This window comes from Pipistrellus hanaki, assembly GCF_964339955.1.
Source record: "Pipistrellus hanaki genome assembly, chromosome: 3".
In the NCBI taxonomy this organism is placed as follows: Eukaryota; Metazoa; Chordata; class Mammalia; order Chiroptera; family Vespertilionidae; genus Pipistrellus; species Pipistrellus hanaki.
Window position 1 is genome coordinate 36,564,423 of NC_140505.1, and position 22,335 is coordinate 36,586,757.

General features: G+C 42.5%; 1 protein-coding gene across 28 annotated transcripts in view; it reads left to right on the forward strand.

Moving 5' to 3' along the window:
• Window positions 1-22,335, forward strand: part of DOCK9 (dedicator of cytokinesis 9) — a 248,544-nt gene that overhangs the window by 194,972 nt on the left and 31,237 nt on the right. For 11 of the 28 annotated variants that reach the window (XM_084880234.1, XM_084880236.1, XM_084880233.1 and 8 more), the window contains 10 exons: window positions 137-250; window positions 2,359-2,479; window positions 5,147-5,280; window positions 7,200-7,314; window positions 9,231-9,297; window positions 10,668-10,715; window positions 13,488-13,624; window positions 19,590-19,705; window positions 21,581-21,718; window positions 21,836-22,018. In XM_084880234.1, coding sequence (XP_084736360.1) covers window positions 137-250; window positions 2,359-2,479; window positions 5,147-5,280; window positions 7,200-7,314; window positions 9,231-9,297; window positions 10,668-10,715; window positions 13,488-13,624; window positions 19,590-19,705; window positions 21,581-21,718; window positions 21,836-22,018 — 1,173 coding nt within the window. Of the gene's footprint in view, window positions 1-136; window positions 251-2,358; window positions 2,480-5,146; window positions 5,281-7,199; window positions 7,315-9,230; window positions 9,298-10,667; window positions 10,716-13,487; window positions 13,625-14,180; window positions 14,225-19,589; window positions 19,706-21,580; window positions 21,719-21,835; window positions 22,019-22,335 lie in introns of all 28 variants that reach the window. The other 17 variants (XM_084880241.1, XM_084880245.1, XM_084880239.1 and 14 more) reach the window with 2 other exon arrangements.

The following is a 22,335-nucleotide window of genomic DNA, read 5'->3' on the forward strand; positions in this document are numbered from 1 at the left end:
AAGAAAGTAACCAGTTATAAAATCAGTGCAACAGCATTAAGCCTTTTCCCTGTAGGTGCAGTACAATGTCCTGGCGGCCTTTAGTGCCAGCTCAGACCTGGGGGTGTTAAACGTGTGCCGTGTGTCTCTGTTTCAGAGCCATCAAGCACGGATAGCCACTCTCTACCTGCCTCTGTTTGGTCTGCTGATTGAAAACGTCCAGCGAATCAACGTGAGAGAGGTGTCTCCGTTCCCCGTGAACCCCGGCAGTGTACGTAAGCATAGTCACATAGGCACAGCCCGCATCCATGTCCTGTGGCTTCCCTGACAGAGTGCCACCAACTGGGTGGCCCCAAACAACAGAAATTTACTCTCTCATAGTCAGGAGGCCATACGTCCAAAATCACAGTATCAGCAAGGGTGGTTCCTGTGGAGACTCTCTGGGTGGGGAGTCTGTGCCCTGCTTCTCTTTTAGTGTCTGCTGGTTCCTGAAATCCTCGTGGCCTTTGCTTGTGGCCTCATCATTCTGGTCTCAGCCTCCATCTTTCCGTGGCCTTCTCCCTGGTGTGTCTGAGTCTCTGGTGCCGGGTGTCCTCTCCTTTTCTTACAAGGACACTATTTAGGGACCTCATCTCGCCTTAAATAGTAATTACACTTCCAAATAAGATCACATTCCAACGTTCCGGATAGATTGGAACTTGGGAGTGACCCAGTTCAACTTAGTACATACCTGTTCTCTCTTTTTGCCACTAAAACAATAATCACAGTATTTAGTTCTTACAGCCTTGATATCTTGTAAAAACATCAGGATTCTTTTTTTGTGTTGTCAACAAATCTTATAGAGGAGGGAGGTTAAAAAAAAGAAAAGGCATAGTTTGAACCCATGTGGTATGAAAGTTCAGGGCTAGTCCAGTCCTGATTGTAACATACAAGGCAGTCTTTGAAAAGCCACCTCTTTGGGCTAAAGTCTCTGTCCATAAAATCAGAAAGTCAAGCCGGATGTCAGAGAGCCAGGCCCCACAGTCCAGAACTGACCACCTTAATTTATATTATCTTTGTCTATTTGTTTAAAAGTGTTAATTTATCATTTTAAATCTGTAGATTGGAGATAAAGTTGACTGAAGGGTGATCCCAGAAATTATCTCAAAACTTCTTCATTGGAAACCACCTGCCATTCATTTGGGCAGAGTTCAGCAATTTCCTTTTCCTCTTCATTCTGGACCAGTGAACCAGCTCAGATGTTAATCTTGCCACTTTGCCATCTAGCGTACACTTGGGCAGTTTCTTTTGCTCTTTCTGTCCCTTTACCCCAAATAGTGGTACATTGTTGCATTTTTTTACTCCTCACCTCCGAATACATTTCAATAATGATGCCCTGGGAAGAGCCGTACTTATAGAATGTTTTTTTATAATTCTTAAGGGCTTCAGCTTCCACTGTCCTCACATAAACTGCACCACGCTATCACCCTATCTATACAAACTGTATTTCACAGGTGCACTCTCTAAACCGTTGCTAATTGGAATAAGTAATTTGGGGCATAATGCTACCCTTTCTGTAATGCTTCAGTCCTGAGAAAAAGGAACGTGGGTCTCTCCGTGGCTTGCAAAAAGTAAAATCCCTGGGTGACCTCACTTCAGCGTTAACATCGTTTCTCCCATGAGGATGCACCTGCAGCTGCGAGCTTGCAGAAGCATCTCGCTGGTGCTTCTGTTCATCCCTGTTCTCATGTGGGAGGGTTTCCAACAATGAGAAAAAGACCAGTGTTCCCATTGGAAAGAGCACGCGAGGCTTTTTCTGAAGGAAAGAAGGTACCAAATAATGCAAAGAACTTTTAGGCATCAGAGCTCTGGAACACGGGGAAGGTGCCAGACCTTCTGGGGAGAGAAATGACTCTGTGGGCCAAGACTTCTCTGCCCCTCGGCCCCCATGAAATAGTCTGTGCTCCCTTCCCCCTGCTCTTTCTCTGGTCCACCCGCCACCCTCCTCCCTCTCAGTCCCATGTGGTGCTCCTCCCCCTCGGGCACATGTCACTTGTCAGGCACATGTGCTGTCTTGTTCTAACACTACCCTCACACTTTCAAGATCAGCTGGTGACTCTTTTTTTTTCTTCTAATATTTTTATTGATTTTTTCACAGAGAGGAAGGGAGAGGGATAGAGAGCTAGAAACATCGATGAGAGAGAAACATCCACCAGCTGCCTTCTGCTCACCCCCCACGGGGGATGTGCCCGCAACCAATGTACATGCCCTTGACCAGAATCGAACCCGGGACCTTTCAGCCCGCAGACCGACGCTCTATCCACTGAGCCAAACCAGTTTCGGCTGGTGACTCTTCTTAAATTGTCTTTGACTCTTTCTTCTCTTTCTCCCCTTTGGCAGACTGTGAAAGAGGAGTCCCTCACGGTGCCTGCTGTGAACCCGCTGGTGACACCACAGAAGTCTGGAAACACCTTGGACAACAACCTGCACAAAGATCTCTTTGGCGCCATCTCTGGCATCGGTAATGCCCGGCTCTCTCCTGGGCTTCCCTCTGGTTTGGTTCCGAAGGTGTCTTTTTCCTGGTAATCCAGGCGTTCAGATTAGGACTCTGAAGTCTGCATTTTTTTTTGCTTTGAATATTGTTTTCCTGGTTTTGATAGTTAATGACAGAACCCCCTCACCCCTGCCCTGAAAGAGACTTCCCAGCGTCTCATGAGTTCTGAATCTGGTGCACTTGAGCTTTTTGTTAATGCCTAAGTTAATGTATCACTTTAAACCTGTAAATTGGAGTGTTTGTGCTTTTAGAAAAGGAAAATCTTAGCAGGTGCGTGTGAGAGGAGTGGCAGGATTTATTTGTAGCATTAGCAAATTTAGATGAAATGTGACAGAATAATTGCTGCAGGGGCGAGTGGTTTATGGCTAGAGAATGATCCTGAAAGTGGTTTTCTAAATCTTCTTTCCTGGAATATATTTCTATCTGAAATAACGTTAAGAGCAGCCCCCATGGGGAGGAAAACAGATGGCATAAATCAGGATCCAAATGGAGTAGTTTCTCCAAAAGAAGATGCCTGAGAAATGTACTTGTTAATATTCTGAACAATTGGGCCCCTTTTGGGCCAGCTCCTTCACAAAGAAAATGATACAAAAAAAACATATATAGGTCTTCACAGAATTGTCGCAGACACATTCCTAGCCTGTCTTTATCCCTTTCTCCTATACCGCATTTGGGATAAATGAAACGTCTTGCCATGAGAGTGCTTAGGCCACCCAGTAATGGGGCTAACTCTCAGGGCAGGATAAAGGGCAAGTCCTTTTAGCTGAGTGATTCGCAGGACTGTTGGTCATTCTGAGTTTATGTCCTTTCATTGTGTGTTGTTCTTGTTAACCTGCTATTCCGTGTAGGTGATGAAACTGGGCAGAATATAGAACCGGAAACCTCATATTAATGCTGGAATCTATCCTTATTCTTACTTATGTTCATGTATGTTTTTTCATAGTCCTGCTCCTTGTGAAAACCAGTCACATGGTTTCTATTCTGTGGCCAGGGGTTCACATGTTCCATCCTTCACTTACATTTTTTAATTCCTCTGGCTCTTCTTTTCTTGGTTTTAATACACTGAATCGGTTTCGGGGATGGTGGTGGATAAACCCGAGTGTTAGGCCGGGGGAGGGGTTAATTTAGAAGTGTCTGAGTCCATGGCGGCTAATTTGCATGCTGAAACCTGAAATGGCCAGCCCGTTGTGAGGTGCCAGGTAGAGACATCCTCAGCTTGGATAGGGGAGACCGTGCTGACAGCTTGCTAGAGTGGTGCCAACCGTCTCCTCGTGCTGCTGCACAACCAGCCAGGCCTTCCCGTTGGAAGCGTGCGTTTAGGTTCAGCACCGAATGTGCAAGACTAAGAGTCATTTTTAAGTATGTGGTTTACGTACATCTTATCTAAGCAGGGATCAATCAGTCACATTGAAAAATTGCACAGCACCGTGGTGGGTGCTGATTTCTGCCTTCAAATGCTGTTTTTTCATGGATGTCACGAATTTTTTTAAATTATATATTTTTTTATTTTTTACAGAGAGGAAGGGAGAGGGATAGAGAGTTAGTAACATCGATGAGAGAGAAACATCAATCAGCTGCCTTCTGCACACCCCCTACTGGGGATGGGCCTGCAACCAAGGTACCTGCCCTTGACCGGAATCGAGCTCGGGACCCTTCAGTCCGCAGGCCAACGCTCTCTCCACTGAGCCAAACTGGTCACAGCCGGATGTCACGAATTTTATGTCCAAGTTAGATTTCCTGTATGCTTGTCACTGTTTATTGCAGAGCTTCCCAAAAATCCTCAGTTCACATCACTCACATTGTCCCAGTGATTTTTTCATGGGGTCCTCAGGCCAAAAGAAACATCCAATAGTTCTGTTTATTAAGTACTTAGGCCCAAGTAACCTAAGTACTTATATGCTAACAGCTTAGTAGACATTTGAAAAAAAAATACATAAATTTAAAGAAAACCATTTGTATTGTTTTTAATAACCACTACTCTTACTAATGCGATGTGTGTGTCTGTTGGGCCCTGCCCAGCTTCTCCAGTTTTGAATCAGGTTGCTCACAGTCCTCCTCATTGTGTTCCACATTGATTTTTGCCCAGTACTTGCTTTTTATCAGAGCACCCGCCAAAAATACCCTGCTTCACAAATACATGACATCGTCGAAAGGAATGTAGCATGATCTAATGTTGAAACTACAGTTTCCGACAGATGTCAAGTATCATTGTGTTTTCCTTGAACATGTAAACTATCCCAGGACACCGCTCTGCGTTTTCTAGGACACCTCAGCACGCAGTTTGAATACTGTGGGTGTGCTGCACGATTTAATTTTTTTATTTATTTAATAGTTGTAGGTGGTTTTATCTTTTAAAGTCTTCATTCTGTCCCATTCTGAAATATAATAGTATGTGCTCCTTTAGTCTTCGCCATCAAAGGTAATTCCTCGTTAGTGAATCCGTAGCTACGTCTGAATGTTTCTGATTGAAGTTAGTTTTTATCTACTTGATAGGTGATTGAATCCAACACTTGAGCCAAATTCCTAACAGAAAAAAAAAAAAAAGTGCTGTGAAAGTAATTTTTCTTTGTTTAGTGCTTACCTGTCCTTTGTTCCGTCTCATCTAAACTTTGTTCTTGCTTAATTCTCATTTAGCTTCTCCGTATACAACTTCAACTCCAAACGTCAACAGTGTGAGAAATGCTGATTCGAGAGGATCCCTCATAAGCACCGATTCAGGGAACAGCTTTCCTGAAAGGAATACCGAGAAAAGCAATTCCCTGGATAAGGTAATTTCTTTTCAGATAATGTGTTTCTTATTACAAATACATTTAACCCAGAGTAAACCTACTTCATGTTCTAGTGTTCATTGTGTGACCTTTAAAACAAAACAAAACACACACACAAACCTCAGTTTATCTGGAGTCGATCGTCAGAGTACTAACTAAGAATGGGGCCCATTCCCTGGAACCCCCTGGAATGCCAGAGTAGGGCAGTGTTTATAGTTTGGTGAGCGGTTCTGGCAGGTTGGACAACTAGGGAAATCGAAATGCCACTCATTTAGAATCCCCGTGGTCTGTATGCCGGAGAACACCATTTATAACACAGCTGTCCATACACAAAGCCAGCTCCCAGAAAGAAAAATCGATCCTACAGGTGATTCTGGGGTAAGGCTTTATTTCAAATCACTCTGTTCACACTGCCCAACTCCAGCCCAACAGACCTTCCTCCTCCTACTAAACCTTCTGTCTTAAAATGACTAAGGCTCAGGCTCTTTGGAACTTTGTGGGAATGGATAAAGCTTGGAAGTAAACCTGGAACCATGACAGGTTGGTGTCACTTGGCCATGGCTGTCCTAATTTATTTCAAGGTATAAGCAAGCACATATACGTTGAATAACCAGGGGAACCATGTAGGGATGTATTCCTAGCTCTCAGAAACATGGGACACATCCTTCCTCGACACCAGGTTCGTCATCTCATCCTGGCATCTCCGTGGCTGGCACTGACATGACGGTCATAACGGCAGTGTGGGGTGTGTCATGACCTGTCGAACTTTTCCCTTGACTCTGACATGCCTTCGCGTGTAGAGGGAGAAGCTGCTCAGGAGGCACTCTGCCTGCATCATACGCAGCCCTGGCAAAGAGGAGGAGGAGGAGGAGAGCGGCCAGGCAGCCAGGAGACACCGGGTCACTGTGGATTTCTCCCTCCTCACCATCCCGCCTCTGCTGGAGGAAACCTTGCCCACGGCACCTTTCCTCCCGCTGCAGGAAGCACCGAGTCCTCCCAGCGGCTCTGAGGAAGTGGGTGGGCCAGCTGATGCATCTGCACCTGGTTTTGCCACTAGCTGCTCCCGTATTTCTTCCAACTACAAATATCCATAGATGTTATGAATTAGACCTGTTTATCTTCTTTTTTTTTTTTTTTTTTCAATTGCCCACCAGTACCTTGAATGAGAGGTAGTTTTTCACTGATCTTTCTGATTTCGCATTTGACAAAAAAAATTTCCCTGACTTCAATTGGAAATATAACTTGGAGGATTTTTAAATCTTCTGTGTTTTTATCATGAGATGCGATTCTCGTTCTTTTTTATAATTTATTTTTTATGTGACCCCCTTTGAACCTGGGAACCTGCTGTCTAGTGGCAAAATTGCCCTCGCCCTGCATCCTGAGCTTTCTGGCGTTTGCGGTGTTGAGCTAAGCTGATGAGGGAATGGCCTCACCAGTTTAGGGTCTTTGGCAGTGCTGTGCTGAGGTGACCCCGGTTTTTTCTGTCAGGCGCCTGCCCATGATATAACTGAATGATGGCAACTCAGCCCCAGGCTTTTGTGGCTGGTACTCAGCAGCACCACAGACTTGTGCTGTCTCAGCCACTGACATTTTCCTGAGGATGTGGTTGGTTTTGCAGTGTCTTCTGAATCATCATTCCTGCTTTTCTGCATGAAGTTTTACTTGGCATCTCACAACTAAGCTGGTCACTCAACAATGGTTATCCAGTTGGAATGGCTGGTGTCTCTGGCTTGTCCCTTAGGAGAGTGTGTGCAGGAGACAAGCCAGAGCTTGTGTGGATCAGCACTTGTGTGTACCTTTTGATTGGGATGATTAGGCTCAATTCTAAGAATCTTTCTCTTCCAAGGTAGAAAAGGGAAGCTGGTTTTGTTTTACCTGCTGTTGAAGGAGAAAAACCCACCCGTATTTCCTTTCTTTAGCACCAACAGAGTGGCACTTTGGGGAATGCCGTGGTTCGCTGTGACAAGCTGGACCAGGCCGAGATTAAGAGCCTGCTGATGTGTTTCCTCTACATCCTGAAAAGCATGTCGGATGGTAGGTAAAAACGGAGATGTCTGCTGTACTTTCCTTGTTTCAGTGTTTGGGTTATTTTTTTTAAAGATTGCAATTGGCTGAAAGGATATAAGCATTTAAAACAATTTTCTTCCTTGCTTGAAACACATGTTGATTTTCTAAATGGAGTAGAAATAAAAGTCTTCATTTGGAAAAGTATTTTTATTATTTTATTCTAGAAAATGAGTTCTAAAATGCGAATGGGACTGTTTTGTACATTTATATTGAACTCAGACCGACAGTCTTAAGTAAAGGAGGCAGCCGCAGAAAAGCAAAGCAGCTTTTTTATTTTGTTTTAAATGTCATTGTCTAAACAAACGTACTGGCAACTTGCACAACCTGATTAGTCTGTCTCTTGAATGAGAAAATACGGTGTTGGGGAACCTCAGCATCTCTTCCATGTAGAGTGTGTGACATTGCTGGCTCTACCAGAAGCACATCGTGTTATTAAAATACTAGAGGCCCGGTGCACGAAATTCATGCACGGGGCGGGGGGGGGGGGGGGGGGGGGATATGTCCCTCAGCCCAGCCTGCACCCTCTCCAATCTGGGACCCCTTGAGGGATGTCCAACTGCCCATTTAGGTCTGATCCCAGTAGGATCCAGGACTGCTGGCTACCAACTGCTCGCCTGCCTGCCTTCTTGACTGTCCCTAACCGCTTCTTCCTGCCAGCCTGATCACCCCCTAACCACTCTCCTGCCAACCTTATTGATGCCTAACTGCTCCCCTGCCAGCCTGATTGCCCCTAACTGCCCTCCCCTGCAGGCCTGGTCACCCCTAACTGCCCTTCTCTCCAGGCCTGTTCTTCCCCCCCCCCCCCCCCCACCCAACTTTCCTCCTCTGCCAGTCTGGTCACCCCAACTATTCTCCCTGTAGGCCTGGTCCCTCCCACCTACTCTCCCCTGCTGGCCATCGTGTGGTGGCCATATCGTATCCACATGGGGGCAGCCATCTTGTGTGTTGGGGTGATGGTCAATTTGCCATATTGTTGAATTAAAACTCAAAGGACAAAACAGTGAGTGTAGTGTAGTTTGCAGGCTTCCATTTGTGTGCGTGTGGAGGGCCGATGCACAAAATTTGTGCATTCGGTGGGCAGAGGGTGGTCCCCTCAGCCCAGCGTGCCCTCTTGCAGCCCAGGAGCCCTCAGGGGATGTCTGACTGAAAAGCTCCTGCCACCACGACTGTGCTCACCACTATGAGCCCAGCTTCTGTGCTGAGCATCTGCGTATATATTAGTGTATATCATAGCAACTGGTTGTTCTGCCATTGGACCAAAACCAGCTCTCTGACATCCCCCGAGGGATCCCGGATTACAAGAGAGTGCAGGCCAGGCCGAGTGACCTGACCAGTGCACCATCGGGGCCAAGCAGGAGGTTGGCTAGCTGGGGAGAGACCGCAGGAGGGCTCTAGGGCATGTCCAGCCCAGCTCGCTCAGTCCCGATCGCCTGACCCCAGCAGCAAGCTAACCTACAGGTTGGAGTGTCTGCCCCCTGGTGGCATATCACAGCCACAGGTCGACCAGTCAATTTTCTGCCCCCTGGTGGTCAGGGCACATCACAGCGAGTGATTGAGCAGCCTTAGTGTATCATTAGCATATTACACTTTGATTGGTTGAATTGCCAACCAGACGACCAGACACTTAGCATATTAGCCTTTTATTATATAGGATAACACTAGATGATGTACGAAGAAATTAGGCTTCAAGGTTCAAACGTAGCTTCTTTAGATTGAATAAGCCCGTTGTATGTGTTATCCAGTGTAGATTGGTCACTGTAGTTCGTCCTCTGATTAGCTGTAAAAGGGGGCAGCGTTTGGAGGCCTACACTCTGAGATCTCGTCCCATCTCAGTGTACAGAATGCACATCATGATTCTGACCCGATAAATGTTTACTTTCTAGATGCTTTGTTTACGTATTGGAACAAGGCTTCAACATCTGAACTTATGGACTTTTTTACAATATCTGAGTGAGTAGTTTTGTTTTGTTAATTGCCTCTTGACTTTTCCTAGCCAGTGAAGAGGTGTGAAGTATACTGTGTAGTTGAACCAGGAATATAGATATTCACATCCAGACTCTTAAGCTATTTCTCCTGGACCTGATCCCAGCACCTGTTCTCAGGAGCTTATGACTCAGTGATCAATGACCAATCTTAAATTATTAGATATGTGGTTGTTATAAGAGTCAACTACTAGTACTCTTATGTATAAGCCATTTTAATAGAAAATGTATTAGCTGAAGTGGGTGGATGCTGCAATAAGTTGAGTCTAACTTAGCTCAAATAGATGCAGAAACTGAGATAGAAAAAATTGCTATAATTTTTTAAATGTATGATAAGTAAAGCCTTACATATTACATATGTTATCTCATTTTTTTTCTTTAGTCTAAGTTTCTGATTTTCTTTAAGATCATTACACGAATCCACAATCCATTATCCAAAACTGCTAGCCCAAATGATTTTCCAAATTCAGAATTTTTTTGGATTTTTGAAAAATTTGCATATAGAGTAAACTCCATAAGACCTCAGCAGGGTCTCAGGCAACACCCCACAGTCAAACACATTACTGTTTCCGCAGTAAAACATTATGTCTGCAGTTCTCTCATTATTCACAGTCATTGGGTAAATCATACGTATAAGTAGTTTTATGTCTGTTAGTGGGGTCCTGATTCGCCGCCAAATGAATTTGCACAAACTCAGTTGGAACCCTATGGTGCTCTGAGCTTTGTGCGTTTGGTTTATAGTCTCATGACTGTTCTCTCTGATGATTAAAGGTGGGAGTAGTCACTTGGTGAGATGAAATTCAACATCAGAAGAACTTACTGGACATTATTTTAACTGCCTCTTATTAAATATATGCTTGTTTAAAAAAAATCAATATTATGGGTATATTAAAACAAAACCAAAAACAATGTCTGTAAGGGGCCAGTCTATTTACTTAAAAGAGAGAGCTCCTTACCTGGATTTGAATGAGGATGGATAAGCCACTCAGTGCAGTGCAGTAGGGCATACGGTTTCCATGGTGTTCTCTAAGGCACACCGCCTGGGGTCAGCATCTGAACTCTGAGTGGATGGACAATCCTAGGGGTCCTAAGCCTTTCTTCTGAGTGGCTTTCACTGCCCACCACAATTCTGGCAGCAGCATAATATGGGGCCTCCTTTGCAGGTTAGAAGTTTTATCTTGGTTTAGAGGGGCCTTCCAGAGAATTTCTGACACACCTGAAGTAAGGGGCTAGTAAGAATTTGTTGAATGTGTTATTGCTGATGGGCTTAAATCAAACAATGCAGTGAAAATAATTTTATCTTCATGTTTCCCTGATAATCTTTCATCCTGTCTGCAGAGTCTGCTTGCACCAGTTCCAGTACATGGGGAAGCGATATATAGCCAGGTACTGTGGGGGTTTCAGCTTCAAGTATTATGTCATTTTGTTGTTGTTACTTGGATCTGAATGTGTGGGCATTGTCATCTGTGGTGATTGGCAGTTGGGATTCTCATAAACAGCCATGAAGACAGTTGGCAGGTTTTTGGATTGCTACCATCAAATCTGTTTGCATCTTTCGCCTACAGTCCTTCTGTTCCGTTTTTCTCATGCATGTCTCTTGGAAAGATCCTCCTTGTGGCCTGTTGCTACACTTCTAGCCTTGCTTCCAAATTCTCCCTCATGTCCTATCCTTCTGTCTTCTTTTCCTCCTCTCCCACTTCCTCTTGACGTGTCTTCTGGCTCTTTTCTCTTTCCCCAATTATTTCTCTTTCCCTGTTTTACTTTCAAAGGTCTTTTTTTTTTTTTTTAACCATTCCGTCTTTCAACTACAAAGATACTCATTTCTCTCTAACCGCATTTCTTTTTCCTTAATGAGAGAGTTTTCAGTCCATCTCAAATGTGTTTGGACTTGCACAAAAACTCTAAAATTGAGCCTTTTCTCCTCTGCTTCTACCCCGTGCCCTTTGTTTTTACCCAACCAGACACTTTGTGGAGTATCATAAACCCACACTGCCCCGTCCCGCAATAAACTCTTGGTTCTGCATTGAGTTTGAGGAGACCTAGCAGCTCATTGCTGACGGGTACCCAGCAGCTCCTTCTTTGGAGTATTTCCCCAGAGCACACCTTGTTGTTGCCAAGTTCTTACCCCTGCCCTGTCGCCATTCGGTGTGTCTGTGTTTTATTCCATGCTGTGTATTCTGTGATAATGTATTTATGGGGTCCTGGTCCGAATATCATATTTTTATAATGCTATTGTTTTTAAAAGTTTAATTATCAGTAAACATTTGTTTAAGAAAATCTTTAAAATTTAGTTGTAATTGAGATTTTTTTTTCTCTCTTACCTATAATTTTGTTTTACAGCAATGATATTTTTAATATGTTTTCTGTCTGAATGAAATTTTTGCTTTTTATGTTAATATTGTTATTCTCTTGGGATAGTTGAGAAATTTTCAGAATTACATTTTATGTTAAGTAAAAGTCTATGTTTTCTTTTAAAAAGACCAAATTTAGAATATTTTATGCTTTCCTCTTATTAATATTTTCTATTTTAAATAGAAATAGGTTGATATTTAAAGTTCTCTAATCTTAATTATTTTATTTTTATCATAACAGTAATTTTTACATTTGAGATTTTGAGTACCAAATGCAAGTATACACAAGGTATCCATATGCAGTATATCCCCTCTGACTGTCCCGTGGAGATGGGCAGTGAACAAAAAGGCACTGAACCAGGCCAGCTTCCCACCCTTCCCGCACTAACTGTCACCTACGTCACAAGACGGCGTTAGGAAAATGTGCAAAATAGAATAAAATGCCTCAGAGCCGATCATGGTGAATGTGGGAAGCTGACATTTTTCTGCCCCAACAAAATATTTTTAAATTGGGTTTTGTGATACTGTTAACTTATTTTTCAGTGGCTACACATTTGGTTTTTTCAAAAGAAAATCACCCTTCATATGATAAATACCTTGTATATATTTGCATATAAAAGTATGCATCTTTTGACCATCTTAAAAATGGATGAGCAGGTGATAGTGGCGGGCTGGGAGGTGGTGCTTTTTAGGTGCTCTGTGGAAAGACACACTGCCATGCTTTGTAAAAAATCACCACGGTGTCTGCTGCATGGGAAAACGATTCTGAGCGATGATTTGAACGCCATCAGTGTTTGCCGTTCACGGTGGCCTGGTTTGATGAGTACTGCGCCTTCTCATTGTGTCACCTTGAAATCACCCAGCAGCATGCTGCCCGATGATCTCCCATGCATGCCCTGTTCTCCTCCACACGATAACACAATGAGGGAGACGGCTGGCTAAGGGCTGGGGACAGGCGTCATTCCAGCACCGTTCTCATTTCCATCTGCTCTGGTGGTGGTGGTACACAACAGGAATCCAGCTGTTTGATTGCTAACCCAGATCACTTTTCTATTTTCTTTACTTGACTGCTGACAAGTTTAACAAAGTGTGTGGCTCTTCTCCTTCCTGCCTGGGTAAGAATAAAGGTGTTAAAACCGCTTCATATAATCTTTCCCATTGCATGCTTGTTCTCTGTTTCTTCCAATGCTTTGATTTAAAAGTGTTTTTTTTTTTTCGCTATAGCATATATAATTCAAAAAGATTTGTGGTGTTTTGGCAGTTGTCAGAACGCTAACTTTAGCACCATGTTGGGCTGAAGCTCAATTTTTTTTTCTTTTTTAAAAATATTTTTAATGTGTGTGTGTTTTTTTATTGATTTTTTTTTTTTTTTTTTTTTTTTTTTTTTTTAGAGAGAGACAGGAAGGGAGAGGGAGAGAGAGAGAAACATCAAGAAGAGAGAAACACCACCAGCTGCCTCCTGTACGCCCCTTACTGGGAATCAAACCAGTGACCTCTTGCTCCATGGGTCGATGCTCAACCACTGAGCCATACCGGCGAGGCTTCATTTTTTCTTTTTAAGTAGCATCTCTAAAGTACTTTCTAAAACTGGAAAGTTCTCTGCTTTGGCTTGGTTTTCGCTTCTCCATCGTCATCGGTGCTTTGCTGTGAGCCCTGTTTGTCTCTGGCTCATGGACAGGCTCTCTGTGCTTGGTTCTCACGTGGCCCGTCTGCTCTTCGCCGTGTCCTCGCCTCACTAACGCTCCCGGTCTCTCTGCAGTGTAACAAATCTAACTTTTGCTTCTATCCCATTTCACTCATGTTGCAGGAACCAGGAAGGGTTGGGACCCATAGTTCATGATCGAAAGTCTCAGACATTGCCTGTTTCCCATAACAGAACAGGAATGATGCATGCCAGATTGCAGCAGCTGGGCAGCCTGGATAACTCTCTCACTTTTAACCACAGTAAGTCCCATGACATACCATCGTAACAGCCAGCCATCTCATGTGACAGCTCAGAGGGGAGAGCCCCAGGCCACACCACACCACATCACCAACCTGACTTTTCTTCCAGCTCAGAGCAAGTAGGATGAAGAGCTCACGGCGCAGTGCCCTTCTCGGAGGAGAATGACATAATGTGGACCACGGTCAACTACGGCACCAGCCCCAAAAGTGCTAGACCCTTAGCCCCCAACTTCTCCGATTGTGTGTTTAAAACGAAATTTGGCAGGCTCGATGGCCAAACGTTCTATGATATTTTTAATTTAATTTTCGGATTCATTGCCTGTCGCCAATTTATCATTGATCTCCCCCTTTGCCCCCCAATCCTCCATCCCGCCATATCTGAGGACATCTGGGACAGACTTTTACCCTGATCCCATGCATGTAATTGATCAGCGTCCACATTCTGGCATTCCAGCTTAGAATGTATGTTTAACTGCTGTGAAACCATAAAGCCGGTGAATCAATTTGCGAGGGTGTGGAAAAGCCAATAACAAAGTGACTTTTTCTGTGTTTTCAGTGTGAGAAAGATATCAAGTGTGCTTGGAATTTCTGTAGACAATGGTAAGATTTAATCAGGTTGAAGTCTGCTTTCCAAAGGCTGCTTCACTTGCAAACCGAGACCTTTCGTTCATCTTGCCTTCCTAACTTTGGTGCTTTCTAACTTCACAGTAGAGACTCTGCCAAAACGTGGGCCCATATTTTTTACTTCTTTTCACTACCAGAGGGGATGTGCTGTTCCTAAAATTTAAGTATTTCATTTTCTTAAGGGTTTCTCAAAGCAGAAAACCTAAAATATATCAACCATGCAGCACTTTGAAAACTAATATGATCATGTACGATAAATACCATTTCCATTAGTGGTGTGTCCTCTGGATTGTTCCATCTTTCTTCCAAGCATGACATAGCTAGTTATTATCCTATCTAGACCATGTTTATGCTCATTTTAAGTAATGTCTTTAATACACAGTTATTAATATCTCCTCATCATTTCTAATCATAAGAACTCCATTCACTGTGACTTCCATACCTCTTTCTTAATGTAGGCCAGGAGTAAAGACAATATTTCCATCACGTCACATTGATAATTCAGCTGAGCCTTGAACAACTTGGGAGCCAAGAGCACAATCACCCTCACAGTCAAAAATCCTCCTATAAGTTTTGACTCCGCCGAAATTTAACTACTAATAGTTTATGGTTGACTGGGAAACTTACCGTTAACACAAACAGTTGATTAACACATATTTTATATAGTATATACTATATTCTTACAATAAGTTACCCAGAGAAAATCATGTTATTAAGAGAATCTTAAGAGAAAATGAATTTATAGTGCTTATTGGGGGAAAAAAATCTTTCTATAAGTGGACCCATGCAGCTCAAACCTGTATTGTTTCAGGATCAGCTGTAGGTCAAAGTAAGAAAGCTGAGGAATCAAAACACAGCAGCTTCCCATTCCTCCTCCCCAACCACATTAAATGTAATGGGCATTATCTCTATAAAATTCTAGGCTTAATTTAAACCAGTATTGTGTCTGCCACATACTGCATTGGTAGCTTGCAAACGCTAGTGCTGAGTTCTGACTGAGCTGTCGAGGGGGCATTAGCGGTACGGCTACATCTGCCGTCCTTGATTGTCCAACATCGTAAAGGTTAGGGCTTCCCTAGCTCTGCAGACGAGGGATTGAAACGAACAAAACAGGGAGTTTTGTTATTTTCGATTTTTCATTTCCTAGTTAAAACACAGAAATTAAAGTTCCACTAAGCTTCAGGACCTGCTCCACGGCCTTAGCCCAGACCAGTTATAACACAGGGACTGCCTCCCTGTCAGTTGACATAAATATTTAATCGTTAACACATTATTTAAAAGAATCGTAAACAGACTAAAGATAACCATTTAGGAAATGCAGAAGACAAACAAAAATAAGAGACCAACAGTCGAATAATCAATCCACCAAGATGTGCAGCTCCTCCCACTACAGATGGACTTGGCGGTGGTGGCTTGAACTGGAGGAGAGAGACAGCTGGCTGGTTCTGTTGCCAAAAGCCACATTGTTAACACGGTTGATCTCTGTTCTGCCTTCCTGCTGCCCGCAGAGAGCCTGGCCTTCTTGCCTTTCTCCGCCTTCATCCTGGAGAGTTTTTCTTTAGTCCATTTTCGGGGCCACTAATTCTCAATCAGTTTCTTCTTCTGCCTTCCCAATACACAGCGTGTCGCTGATTCTTTTACTTTTCGCCTGTGTTCCTACAGTTCCTGCTCATTCCCAAGTGGTCCTGACGTCTCATAGTCCTTGCATCTTCCCCAGGGAGTCAGTCTTCGTGATAGCTCTAATTCTGATTATATGCATTTGGGTGGCTTTCGCCCTTCCCTTTTTAGCATTTTGAGATTCAAATCATTAAGTCGGCCAAAAACCACAGAGAAGGGAATGTGTACCATATGTATCATGTGCATGTGTGTGATCATGTATATGTATATGTACACACATGATTGTTTACATCTGAACCTAGGCATTTTATGGGAATTTTATAGCCATATATGTCTCTTTTTTAAAAAATCTTATTTAACAATGAATATAGTACTTTCTGTTAGGCCAATCAATATGATGTAGGTATTTTCTGTGAGATATTTTCTAGGATGCCAGAGTGTAAAAAGGATTTATTTTAGAGAAGAATCAAAATAGGAAAAGTCCCCTCTACTCCTATATTTATTTGCTCTTCTGTCCTAATAGGAAAGGTTTTGTCAGCCCTCAGCATGACCAGCAGGGAGCAGCAAAGGTCTGTAGAAACTTAATCCAATGGTGCCAAATTTATCCCTTCCTATCACCCATTGCTAGAACATAAGAAAAGACATCAGAGGCACTACACATGTCACTCTAGCAGAGACTTAACTTTACTCTTGGATTTTAAGAGAATATAATGAAAATGGCAAATCCTCTCGTGGACAATCGTTTTAACTTTTAAAAACATTCCAAGAGTCATGTTTGGGTCATTACCCAGGTACATGAAAGGTAAATGTTTACAACATGAAGACATTGACCGGTTTACTGTAAAGTGCACTCAGTGTGTGTCAGTAGAAGAGATTTGTGCCAGGTGACAAGTTGAGAGTGATGGCTGTCTGTAGAATATTTTATATAAACCAGGTAATGAGACATGTTTGCAAATAAGTGATGCATCTACAAAAAAAGAAGAAAAAAAAAAGAAAAAAGAAAGTAAACTTTGTATTTATTTTGATGTTACAGTATTCGAGGAATATAATAAATTCATTTTCATGCTAATTCACATTCCCCACTGGGGTAGGAAAGAGCAGCCAAGTGGTAGAAATGCTCGAAGAAAACCTGTATTTCCTGTAATTTGGTGTAAGAGTGTAAAATCACTGGATTAAGTTGCAGAGATTTGGATTTCAGGTCAACATGGGAAAGCATGTTCTACCTGAAATGCCCATTAGCCCGTATGGGCAGGTGTGAAAACAGACACCAAGTGAGCACCTGATCTTACCCCCAAATTCTTTGATATTTATGAATTGAGAATAGGAAAATGAATACGTGATCATTAAATTTCTTTTTTATACAGAATATTGAATTAATATGAAAAATGCAGAGGATGCATAGTTTCTGAAGTAAAATTAGTATTTTTTTAAACCTGGACAATATATATTTAAAAAAAAATAGGTGAAACAGGCTGAATACTTTAAATATCTATACCCAAGATAGCAAAAACAACAACAACAAAAATGCTATAAAGTCACATTTCCTGGATTCTGAGACAAGTTTCTTTGATTTTGAAATATAATTTTGCACATTTACCAGCATTTTCAAAATCACCTAAATTTCTGAGGGGACTCTTCAAGTGAATAGGCCACCTCATCTATAATAATCACCTGGATACCTTTAGCCAATGTTATCTAGAAAGAGAAAGGACTCCAATAAATTCAATTAAACATTTAAATTAAAAAATGATTACTTTTACAAAAAGATTTGTAACTTACCAATGCATTTTGGAGAATATGTCAACTTGGAAAAGTGCCATTTACCTTTAGTGTGATTACCACTTATCTGGAGGATTTAATATTATATCCTCCTCAAAATAAAATAAAAAAAGAAGAAGAAGAGAAAAAGACAATTCCATGCAGAGAAAGAATGAAAATAATCATCAAAGCAAGTTCCTTATTATAGATTAACCCAGACTCTATAAAACTTTATTTGGGGTAAATGGCAGCCCTCAGTAAAGGGTCCTTCTGGGATGTGTGATAGTTTTGGTTGATCTAATAAAAGGTGTAATTTTTTTTTTTGCTCCTTCTTGCCCCAGTTTGTGATCATATTAGTCCCTAAAATATCCATCTTCCTTTTCTCTGGGAGATTTCTTACCCAAAATACAGAAATAAAAAGAACCAGAATAGTGCCAGCGGTGTTACGTAGGGTCACTAAGGGCACATGGACTGTGCCACGGTAGGAAAATAATGCAGTCCACAAACACAGGACTACCGCCTTTTAAAACCCAAGCAGAATTGGATGAAAGCACACAGTAGTATTCTTACCATGTTTTGAAAAGCAACTCAGTAGCTTTGAAAAGATTTTTTTTGTACCTTTTAAAAATCATCCTGTAGCTGACATTTATTAAAGTCAGAATAACATCATGCTAGCTACTTTATTTTATCCTCATAATGTGACCTAAATAAGGAATTTGCAGTGTAGTTTCTGTTTTTCCCCCACTTCTGGCCTCAAGAAAATTCTATAGGTTTTCTGTACTTCATTTTCCTGATCCATGTACAAAATGTCCTCCTCTCTGGAGTATTAAGAAAATTACCTACATAGTAAGTGTTGATTTGTTTTTGCTCCTTGGAGAAAGACATTACATGATGTTTTATTATATTGCCATCTTTCTTTGTAATCTAGATCAATACTGTAACATCTTTGCATCTCTATATTTTCTGCTAATGCATACCATTCATAATTTAATATCTCAAATTGTATGTCGACCTCCATTTTTATTGGTACTAAATTGATTTTACAGCCACCTAAGAAGATATCAGTTTGTACTTAAATTATGATTCTTCAAGTTCTTTCCTTTTCTTAAACATTTCTTTCAGACACACTGGCTTTTGTGCTTTTTTATTAAAGCAAGTAGAATACTATTAGCAGTACAGTCAACTCTTGATTATTAATCACGGCTCTAGCTGGTAATACAGCTCTTTGCGTTATTGACTTAACGCTTACATAGCATGCACTCTGTGCCAGGCACTGTTTTCAGAGCTTCACAAGTATTAACGAATTTAATACTCGCCACAGCCTCTGCGATAGATACTGTTATTATCCCCATTCTACAGATGAGGATAAAGAGGTCAAATGACTTGCCCAAGGTCACACAGCTAGCAGGTGGCCAAGCTGGATTCAGAGACCAGCAGCCTGACCCTGGCTCATCTTCTTACCCCCTGTGCTGTGTGCAGCCTCTGCCTGTGTGGGAAGCTTTGGACATCTCCACCTCCCTCACCACTCTCGCCGTCCTTCAGCTCAGTGGCGAGATTGATTGAGTCTGGTCCAGGTGCCTTCCTGGCTCCCCTGTTTACTAACTGTGTGACTTCAGACAAGTCGTTTAGCCTTTCCTCCATTTCCTTATCTGCAAAGGGGGGTTCATAATGTACACCTTTCACAGGGCTGTGGAAGGATTAAATGAAGCAATACGTGTAAAGTTCATAGAATTATGGCTGGCACATAGCAAGCACACAGTCAATGCTGGCTGCTATTCCTTCTGGAGTTGAAAAAGACTTATAATTGAATGGGAACATTATTAACTATCATACCCCCTTCATACTCCTCACAAAAAGTAAAAAACTTCTATAAATAATCAAAAGTTGACTGTGACTGTACCATCCCGCCAGCCGCTCTGCCTTGTGTGCAGCCCCCGGCAGTGACCTTGTGTTGTGACCCATGCAGGCTATGGCCATTCGGACGCAGACGTTCTTCACCAGTCGTTGCTTGAAGCCAACATTGCCACGGAAGTGTGCCTCACCACTCTGGACACTCTCTCTCTGTTTACACTGGCATTTAAGGTTGGTATGGAACGGCTGTGCGTGGTTAGAGCTCCACCTTTTACATTTGTGTGCTGCTTCACAGACCAGCAAGGCCTTCTGCATTGTCTTTTTACTTCACGGTTTTTGCCCCTGTAAGGAAAACCATTCATCCTTCAGTGCCCTTAATGAAATTGTTCCCCAGATAATGACTTGAATTCCCCGAACTATAGTAAAGCTGAATTCCCCGAACTATAGTAAAGTAGGTCAGGGTGTGCCACAGGTGTGTGAGCAGCGGACACGGCAGCGTGTACCTGGAAAGCAGGCTTTTGTTGTGCCCTCTGAGATGGTAAACATGAGAACATACCAGGCATCTCTGCCTCCCAGCTCCTTAAACATGTCTTGGTGTGGTAGCGATTGAAATGAAGCATTAAGTAAAACACATTCACCCTTTTAAATTTGAAAAACACCTGTTAGTTAAATGATAGGAGCATTTCAGGGGTAGAAAAGGTTGTTTTGGTCTGATGTTTGGGTTTTGGGAAATAATATGCAAGTAGATGAAGACTGTCTCTTCAGGCACTCCCTTGCTTTTAGGAGCCAAATGCTTCCCATTCTTGCTAAATGATGGCTTCCCTTTCCAGCATGGAGAGGAGAAACTGCATGAATATTAATGGGCTGTGAATATTGGAACAGTTTGTTTGCAAGGGTATTTGGAAAACAGAATCTAAATCTCTCTGCTTTGCTTATCTCCACTTCTCAAAAAAAGCATGTTTCTTTCTTAGAGTAAAAATATTTGCCCTGGTATCATGCGCAGATCCTAACAGAATAAGTGTCTTTTCACAGGGAGCCTCCGTTCCTGTGGGCCTTAGTGAATGTTCCAGAGACTTTAAGTTTAGTGTCTATGACTTTCTAATTAATGAGACAGGCAGAAATTGATTAGAAAATTAAAGAAGGCGAGGCAGCTGGTGGTGGTGTGTGGGGGGAGGTGGGGGGTGTTCTTAGGATGAAAGGTCTCTGATCCCCTTAAGTGAGGGCTTATTTATATCTTGTGTAAGTGAGCTTTAATTCCACTCTCACAAGCAAGTTTTGAGATCAGAATCTAAGAAGACTAAATCCTGAAAATGGGAAGCAACACTTTGACCAGAAGGAGTAAAGGGAAAATAATTCAACTCCCGAGGGAAGAACTTAGAGACGGGAGCAATTTGGACAACAGGAGCAGGGTCCGGGCAGTTTTTGTGAACCATTTCCTCTGGATCTCTCAGCGCAAAGAGCGCTGAGAGAATAAAAGCTCACGTCCAGATTCGCCCAGACCATACTCCGCCATGATTAGGAAGGACTGTGGTGCTCACAGACAGCAAACCGTGTAGGCAGTTCCCCAACCCTGGAAGCGGCCTTTTTACTTTTGGTTGCTGAACAGTTGCTCCTGGCTGAGAATTATATACTATTCAGTTCATTAAGACCCGCTTCCTGCTCATTAGATTGCTGTTTCTTCTCATGATGGAATTCAATACTGTGCCTCAGCATTGCATAATATAAAGATCATTGTGATTTCCAGGTGTCCTACCAGCTGTGAATGCATCTGTGAATCACACACACACACAAAAAAAAGCCCACAAAACTTATCCCTTAAATTTTTTTTCCCCAACAATAAGATGTGGGAACAGTTTGCTAGGAAGTTTTATAATTCCTCTTTTTATAGAAAAAAAAAAAGTAAACTCTCTGAAACATAAGTTTATTGACAGGTTTACTTATAACAACACAAGAGGATTCTGTGCTTTCTTAGAAGATTCATGGCAGAGTAAAAGTTATAAGTTGTCTTAGTGCCTAGAAAATTTAACCTTTGAGCCTCAAAATGGTGTGAGACCTACTGGAGTGTCTGGTGTGTCTCACTGACCCCGCCATCCTGGTGTGTCTTAGAACCAGCTCCTGGCTGACCACGGACACAATCCTCTCATGAAAAAGGTTTTTGACGTCTACCTGTGCTTTCTTCAAAAACATCAGTCGGAAACGGCTTTAAAAAATGTCTTCACTGCCTTGAGGTCGTTAATTTACAAGGTAAGCTCTTTCATCGGGGAGGTCATCATCCGCTGGTCCTGCGTTTCCCTCCTGCACCCGGAGGTGCGGGGCGCACCGACCGTGACCTGGTTGCTTGCTTTCTCACGCTCCACCTAGTTCCCCTCGACGTTCTACGAAGGGAGAGCTGACATGTGCGCCGCTCTGTGCTACGAGATCCTCAAGTTCTGTAACTCCAAGCTGAGCTCCATCAGAACCGAGGCCTCCCAGCTGCTCTACTTCCTGATGAGGAACAACTTCGACTACACCGGGAAGAAGTCCTTTGTCCGGACGCATTTGCAAGTGAGTGTAGTGTAGCTTTCCCAAACAAGTGTGCTCTGAAATTCTGTTTCAGCAGGGGATTTACCTCTGCGTAAGAACTACGAGGTCAGCCTTGAGGTGACATATTTGAAGTCACAGTGACAGGTTTGGTTTATTTCATCCTCCACCTTGTAAGATTTAGGCCCAGCATGGGTTTCTATTGGTAAATTAATCTTAACATATTGAATTAACACAAGACTAACTGAAATTGCATTGAGTGGAGATTTATAAGAATCTGTGTGAGGATGCCTCATGGTAGCCATCTTAGATAAAACACAGAATGTCCAAAGTGGTTCCTT